At 41.0% G+C, this 8,153-nt stretch overlaps 1 protein-coding gene across 1 annotated transcript in view; it reads right to left on the bottom strand.

The window, feature by feature from the left end:
* TNNC2 (troponin C2, fast skeletal type) overlaps positions 1–7,866 on the bottom strand; it is a 29,258-nt gene extending 21,392 nt beyond the window's left edge. Inside the window, exon 1 of the mRNA XM_018564301.1 lies at positions 7,772–7,866. Coding sequence (XP_018419803.1) covers positions 7,772–7,774 — 3 coding nt within the window. The 5' untranslated portion in view covers positions 7,775–7,866. The remainder of the gene's footprint in view (positions 1–7,771) is intronic.
* Between the last annotated feature and the right edge of the window lie 287 nt (positions 7,867–8,153).

An 8,153-nucleotide genomic window follows, 5' to 3' on the forward strand; every position in this document is an offset into this window, starting at 1 on the left:
CACCAGGAATAGAAGTGACAGACATAAGAAGCAGCCTTCCCTTCACCCCAAACTCCAGTTCCCCTCCTGTCCTGCACAAACATATCTAGATCAAAGCACTGAGCTGATCCCACTATTTCACACAGAGGCGATTATATTGCTGTTAGAATGCACATGGAGGCAGGGACAAAGTAAATGGAGGGACATGAGCCTATGCCTGTGAAGGTTCTCATTTATCCAGGTCACGGTACAGCTAGTAGTAGTTGGTCAGAGTCAACCAGACTTGTCCTGGTTGAAGACATTTCATAGCTTCTCTAAACCACGTCTTTGGTTCCAATGGAAGTGACTTGGAGAAGTGGCTTGGAGACGCTACAAAACGTCTTCAATAACTTTTACAGAACGAGTCTAGTTCAATTAGCTATAAGCTCACAGTCTCTCTCTCTGCACCAGACCCAGTCATAAATTGTTCTGGTCTATAATGGCGTGCGACCTGCGAACAGCATCTGCCCCGGGTTTTAAATCAACCCCTATTCTTACTTTGCAAAAGAAAAATAATGGGACTGGCAGCTAGTAGGGTCTTATTCTGGTTGGAGACATTTCATAGATTCTCTAAGCCACGTCTTTAGTTCCAAAGGAAGTGGCTTGAAGAAGCTACAAAACCTTTCAACATTACAGAACAAATCCAGTTGAGTTAGCTATAAGCTCGCGGTCTTTTTCTGCACTAGTAATAAACTGTTCTGGTCTATAACAGGTCCCAGTGTAGCCATGTGCAGCAGCAGTGACAGGGTTAAAGGTGAGTTTGTGATTAAGATAGGAAATAATGACAGAGTATTGTTTGTGGGTTGCTGCACGTGGTTGTGCAAAATTGTGTGGCTGCCTTGATGGGGTCTGTGGCTCTTGTATTCTTGTATTTTTGTCCCTTTGTTGTATTTTGTCTGTGTGTGGTCCTTGTTTCTATTTTGCATTGGGTGTTGTGTTTTATTCTCATGTACTGGCCTTTCTTTGAAAGCATGACTGTTGGTGGTTTGGTCTATAGGTGTGTCAAACTCAAATGAAACAGTGGACCAAATTGGGTTGAATTCCTCTTCAAGGGGCCACATTTAAAGCTGGCCACACCTCTATCATTTAAAAAAAAAAAAGATTATAGCATTTGAGTACTTAAAGTTGAATTCCAGGTATGGATTATGATGCATATTTACCTTATTGCTGCTTGTCCCCATGTATGTATGCATATTTTACACCTGGTTGGCCCACGGTGAAAACTCTGTAGTAGCCGGTACTATGGCACTATGTATGGTGCTGAGATGAGCAGCTTCCCCTCTGCTTTAAAAGACACAGGGGGTAATTCACTTGGCCCAGCAGACATTCAGAGAATGCCTAGTATTTTTTATCAATGAATACAAGGCATTCTCTGATTGGACGAGGGGTGGATTGTGTCCTCACTGCCCCTCGTCCAATCAGAGAACGCATTGTATTCATTGATACAAATACTAGGCATTCCCTGAATGCACTCTGTGCCGAGCGAGCGACCCCCTGTGTTGTCAGAGCAAAGGGGAAACTGCTCATCACAGTTCCACACAAGATCTGGAAGATCACAGCCAGCACTATAGTAGCCCTGGCTATTACAGTACTCAGCGGTCAACCAGGTATATCATAAGCATACTCACATTGAGCCAAGCTGGACCACTGCAAGTATGCATAATACTTTACACATGAGTTCAGGTTTAACATTTTACCAGCAATTGCAACTTTCTGTTCTGTAATGTTGATTTAACCCAAAGAAAGGAAACGTAACCTTTTTGTAAAGCCATAACGTTTTTTTTTTTACTTCTTTCTGGGTAGTTTGGGGAAGTATTGGAACTCCTGTATGGTTTTTACAGTCATTCTGAGCACCAGTAATGAGAATTACTCTCTCCTGCTCTTCCTGTCCAGTTATTTTCTAGTGAATGGAAAGAAAACGTTTTTTTTCTTCTTTTTTGGCTAGTCATCTTCATTCATGTTTTATGAGTCAGTTGCAGTGCTGATGCATGGGGCCCAGCGTGCTAATGTCATAGGGGATTATCATCACAGCTCAGAAATCCTGAGCCCAGGTCTGATTATTTCATCCCTCTAGGCTGGACTTTCTGAATTTGTTACATTTTTACCTGTAGCATGATGTTCACCCGGCACAGATGAGTGGTGCCTCTCAGTTTGTTGCAATGTCATACACATGATAGGTACAGAGCTGTCAGAACCATTAAATCCAGCACAGAAGAATGACATAAGGAAACCTGACACATGAACTTACTGAGCGCCGGTTTTCACTGAAATATTTACATGTATGGAGGTCCTTCGGGAAATGTGGTATTTTTCAAATATTTTTTGAATGTTTCTATTGCTTTTTAAAAAAGTATTTTCTATGTTTTTCTTTAGTGGAGTGAACAATCTGTGCCGTTCTATGCATACAAAACGGGTACCTCTGCCTCCATTGCGGGTAAAATGCTGCAAACAACATTGCAGAAAGGCACACACCCAAAAAAATATAAACAGTACGTTTCTGTTTACACCTGAGCATCTGCATTAATGCTTTTTTTTAGCATGTTTCTGTTGCATGTTTTTTATGTGTTTGTATTTGTTTTTGGTGCATTCTTAAGCGCTGTGTGCTTTTGTTTTGGCCAATGAAGTATAGTTTGCTAGTGGGTGGGATCTTGTTGTTTTATGCTAAAACGCACAAAATGGCATGTTACACTTGTTTGTCATGTGCTCCCATTGAAACTGTATTGAATGTGTCAATGTATTGCCCAGTTTTGACTTCACAATTAACCCAATTCTAGTAGATGATCAAACTATAGTGCTACTGCAGGAGACTATTGTTTATTGGGATCAATCTCAGTGGGTGTAAATAATTAGAAAAAGTATCTAAAAATATCCTAAATGAGTGATTGTTTAGTAAGTGATAGTGATGAACTTGGGCTGGGGCTTGGCTTGCCCAAGCACTCTCAAAACTTTGACTGATAACTTCCCCTTCCGGCGCATTCAGCAGTGCCAGTTGGAGCAGGGGCATTTCCTGCCCGTTTGGGACGTGTAGCTAAGGGTTGGGGAATGCGCCTGCTGCAACTGATTTGTCTGGGAAGGGAGGTGGCGGCAATCACAGTTGTGATTGGGCTTGGGCCCCAGCTCATCAGTTGTGCTTAATCTCCAGCTCACTAGCAAGTGATTGTGAAGGAGAAGAGAGGGGATCATCCAATAATAGTTCCTGCTACCTGAATAAATTGCGATATTGTTGAATAAAGACACAGGTCCATCAAGTCCAACCGATTGTGTGCATGTATCTCAAAAGGAACTGTTGGTGGCAGGTTGAAGTTATCCATTTGGTCTTTATTTTTGGTGATCAGCTGGCTAACAATGGTTGGAAAAACCTGAAAAACCGCCATGTGTTTGGTCAGAATTAGACTAGCCACAGACATATGACAACCTACTTAGTAATAATGGAGCCCACCACTGCTGGCCTCCTGAAGATACTAGTTCCCTTGCTGTCAATATCCAGTAGCTTCAAATACTATCTGAGTCACTGGACTGGAAAAAAATATATAGATTTCTGTATAGATTTCTGACAGCAGCATAAAAAATATATAGATTTCTGACAGCAGTCTGGATTTCTGAGTTCTGACAGCAGACTGGATTTCTAAATTCTGACAGCAGTCTGGTTTTCTGAGTTCTGACAGCAGTCTGGATTTCTGAGTTCTGACAGCAGTCTGGAAAGATTTCTTTATTGACCATTAGCAGAAATAATGATCTTTAGAACTAGAGGTTTTGGCCTTTTTTCATCGAATGAACAATCTTCTTCAATATCTACTTTTCCATGATACTTGTACTTTGGCACCATTTTAAATGTATTTTGAATTAATGATTTATCTTTATAATAGAGAAAATCATCATTGTCTGTGGAGTTAGCTTTCAAAACTTTGTTCGTCCAAGGAATCGATTCTGATGCTGGATACACATAATTGGATGTTCTATCAGATATTATCGGTCAGATACACAAAATTTGTGAACAACAGCTTTGCAGTGTGAGGGCGTACCAAAAAAAACATTCCAATTGCATTAGGTCACACTATGCCGTTGTTGGTAAACTTTGTTGATCTAAGAGGTCAAAGCTGTAACAAAATATATTCATGATCCTAAAGATCAAATTGGACAGTAAGTTTGAACATGTGTGGTCAGTATTTTGTCTATGGGTATTGATCTGATATTTAAAGGACGGGTGTGAAGTTGTGAGTAGAGAGGAAACAAGTTAAGGCAAATGTGGTATGGCAAGCAGAGATGTGAAGTGGTGAAAAAAGATTATAAATGTTGAAAAAAGACTTGATGATGTGGTTAATGGGATCCCAAAAATCATTGAGGAAGTCTGAAGTAGTAAGGAAAGGTCTAAAGTGGTGAGGAGAGATCTTGCGTGGTTAATGGCTCCCCAGAAAGTGGTGAGGATAGACCTAAAGTGGTGAGGAAAGATTAAAGTTCAAAAGCTCCATTCTGAAGCGATGCTGAGTGTTCTTGGCTGTGTATCCATCTTTGTGTCTTCGCCTTGGCATGGGTCCCTGTGGAATGTGGCAGAGTAGGGAGGGCCTATAAAGTGCAGCTGTGCTACTTGGAAAGCGTGAACATGTCTGAATGGAAGATGATACCTCACAGAACCTTCACACGGAACCATCAGCTTCTCACAAGGCATTCACATGTATCTCTCAGCATCTCATTGAACCTTCTCCCACGCAGAAACCAATAATCCCTTAAATTCACAAGTGTGCAATACCAGCCTGCTTATCACGATCCTTCATAAAGACACAGCACTAGCTACCTAGAAAATTTCATAGACCATGACATCTAGCTAGAGGAGATGCTACCTTAGAAGATTTCTAAAGGCCACCGCTGACCTCTTCTGAAAATGTTACTTGCCAGACTGTCATGTTGACCCGATGGCTTCAATTCAAAGAGATTTTACTTTCTTTGCTGCATGCTTCCTTTGCCTCAATGGCTCAGAAAGCAAAGCCGGAAAGATCAGCAATGGTGACCTGCATATTTTTCTCAATACAGGCTCCTATCCCCTACCTGTACACTATTTTGCAATATTCTGTAATGAGCTATTTTACTATTAAAGGGTAGTTTTGGATAGAGTTTGGAACAGTTAGAACCTATGTCAGGTTTTTAATGTTGGGTCCCCACTGAGGATATTCATCCTCTCTATTTGTCTTAGTGACCATTGTCAATGAGACAAAAAACGATGGGAAATCCAAAATGATACAGATGCCACCAGAGCATGAGGCTAAATCATGGAATGGTGGAAAAAATTCCAGTAACAACTGTCTATAAAATTTCTTTGAAGAGATTTTCTCTCCTCTTGTTTCTTGTTGCATCCAAGACAGGAGATGAAGGGAAATCTCCCCAGTGGGACACAGACAGTAAAATACAACCTGATTGGGGTTATAACCCTTCTGTACTTTATTCAAAACCCAAAATGACAAGTCCTGGCTATACATACACTTTAAGGGGCAAATTTCAAAAGCAGTGAATGTGACATTCACAATACAATCAGTGCAATTGAATCTTCCAGGTTCTTGTGTTTTAAATGGCAGTGATTGAGTCACAACCAGTTTTATGAATATGCCCCTAAGTATTTGTTTTTTTAGGCTAATTAGATAAATGTAGTGAGTATGTCCTACTAAAATAAAAAAACAAAAAATATAATGTTATATTCAAGCTATACTGTTGTCATAACGAGCCATGATGTACCCAGGCTGGCTATTATAAACTACTTTATAGGCTACTATATTACTGGAATGCCAGACCCATCATACGTTTAATGACACACTGAAACCTGCTCTTAAAGTATTTTTGTCCGCATGCTTTCCATATAGGATGACAGTCAAGTCTTATGTCACCCTATATTTTAAAACAGATAGTTAATATCCTCTTGCCCAAATTTTTGTACCCCATTCCTCCTGCTCTTCATGCCCCCCTTCCTTCCAAAGTCCATCTGTTGCTAAGAAAGCAAAGATCTTTGCGTCCTAATGACCTCACAAGCCATACATTATAGCTGTAAACACACAAAAACACAGACAACTGTATCACCTTATCCCACATACATCTGCTCAGTCACTGGCCTGTCGTGTTCTAGTCTTACACTCACTATGTCAGTTATGCAGATCTGGACCTATACATTGCACATTAAATGCTTTATCCGTACCACGGGCTGGTCTTTCCATAGTTACAACCTCACCCCAATAACAAACTTCACACGGCATGAGCGTCAGTGCTCTTGCTTATATGTTGCACCCCACATATTAGCCTACAGCATGGTATCATGTCTGCATCAAAGTGTAACACTTAAGAACAGAACTAATAACTTAATTTTTAAGTTTAAGTTTTGCAGTGACCAATAGAACCAATCAGAATTCACTCGGCTAAAGTCACACTTTTACTAAATGGATTCTGGTTGCTATGGGTCACTGCAATTACAAATTAGCATTAGAATAGGAACTCTTTTTTGAATTGGGCCATAATATGGCACAGTTTTAAGATGTCTTCCCAATGCATATGACAACAGACCTAAACGTGACTCTAGTTAGGGGAAGGCTATCTTACAGTACATGAGATTTAGTGCAAGTGAGCCACAATTTCATTGTAAACTGTAAACATGAAAAGAGGTGTATGCTGGGAGATAGGGGAATTATCCAAGTGTCTGACACTGTGTACGGCCACTTTGTTTTGACAGCTTTCTATCTGAATAAGCGCCATCATTTGCTTTCTGCATTTTCCCCTATCCATAGCTAACACAATTCGAATATTCAATTATACCCCTTCTAAAAAAAAAACACCGGTCTGTGTTTGTGCATTATGAAAGATGCAGGTGACATGTCACTATTGACACAGTTGGACCCTGTTGATCAGATCTAATAATAGGAACACAATAGACAATAGTGGGGACATGACTTGCACTTATATTTTCCAAGAGACAAATAGGTCCCGGTATATCAGAATACAGTTTTTCTAGCCCTGTAGAGATTCTAAATCCCAAGATTCCAATCATAACAAATCACTATTTGAATACAGTTTTTCGAGCTCCAGATGGATTTTAAATCCCAAGATGACACACATAACAAATCACTATTTAAGCCAATGCTACGATCAATACACAGCGCCTTCAAGCTCCCCTATGTAAGGCATAAAATCATTAGCTTCAGAGAGACAGTTCTTAGGATTTAGAGGTTATACTTTAGTAGATGAAACATCACCATTAATTAAACACTCTCCGATCATTTCCACGGCACAGGAAATCATAACCCCATCATTCTATATATAATGCCGCTCCTACGGTTCAGTAAAACATGGCGGATGACACAGCCATCCATCATTACTGGGGACAGGGCAAAGCTTTCGGTGACAGCTCCTTTCAGTGATGACTAATGAATGAGCGTGAGTATGTGTGACATTCATCCCTCATACCGTTAGGGAATGTGCTGGGTCGTATCAGTGACGGTAAGATTTCTGAAACCCGGAGCAATGAGACACGGGGCTGTTGCCCATAGCAGTCAACCGGATTCCAAGTTTCATATTTCCAGTGCAGGGTGCAGAACTAAAAATTAATTATTATCGGTTGCTATGAACAAGGAACCTTATTTTTCTCTCGTGCCAGGCTCTCTTACAAAATATCCCCCATTTGTACAGGGACGCTTGTCCGGACTGGAAACTGGGGTTGCCCACTGTCATTCCAGCATGGCTATGACAGGAGGTAAAAATCCATTGGTCTCAGTTCACTTACCATTTTGACGGTTCACCCCAATGCCTGCGGAGAGAAAAGACAGGCAGAAAGTTGTCTGATAGCTCTTCAGTACGGACACCCAAAGCTTTCGCTTTAAAGAGTTCCCTCCAATTTGTACTGTGCCCATTCACACACACCTGCTCCCACTTCGGTCCTAATTGGATGCCACTAACTACAACACCCCCCCAGTCCCAATCCCATGCCAGCTAACCCCTGATTGGATAGACGGGCATTTTACCAAATTTAGCCTGTGACTTGGGAGGGGGGCCAACACAAAAATAAAAGACCAGGTAAAGAGGGAGGGGTCAGTGACAAGTATGAACACATGGCACTCTTCTCACTGTAAATAGTTAAAGGGAATTTCCAGCACTGGCCATCCCAC

This window comes from Nanorana parkeri, unplaced genomic scaffold, assembly GCF_000935625.1.
Source record: "Nanorana parkeri isolate BGI_ZX_2015 unplaced genomic scaffold, ASM93562v1 scaffold743, whole genome shotgun sequence".
NCBI classification, from domain to species: Eukaryota; Metazoa; Chordata; class Amphibia; order Anura; family Dicroglossidae; genus Nanorana; species Nanorana parkeri.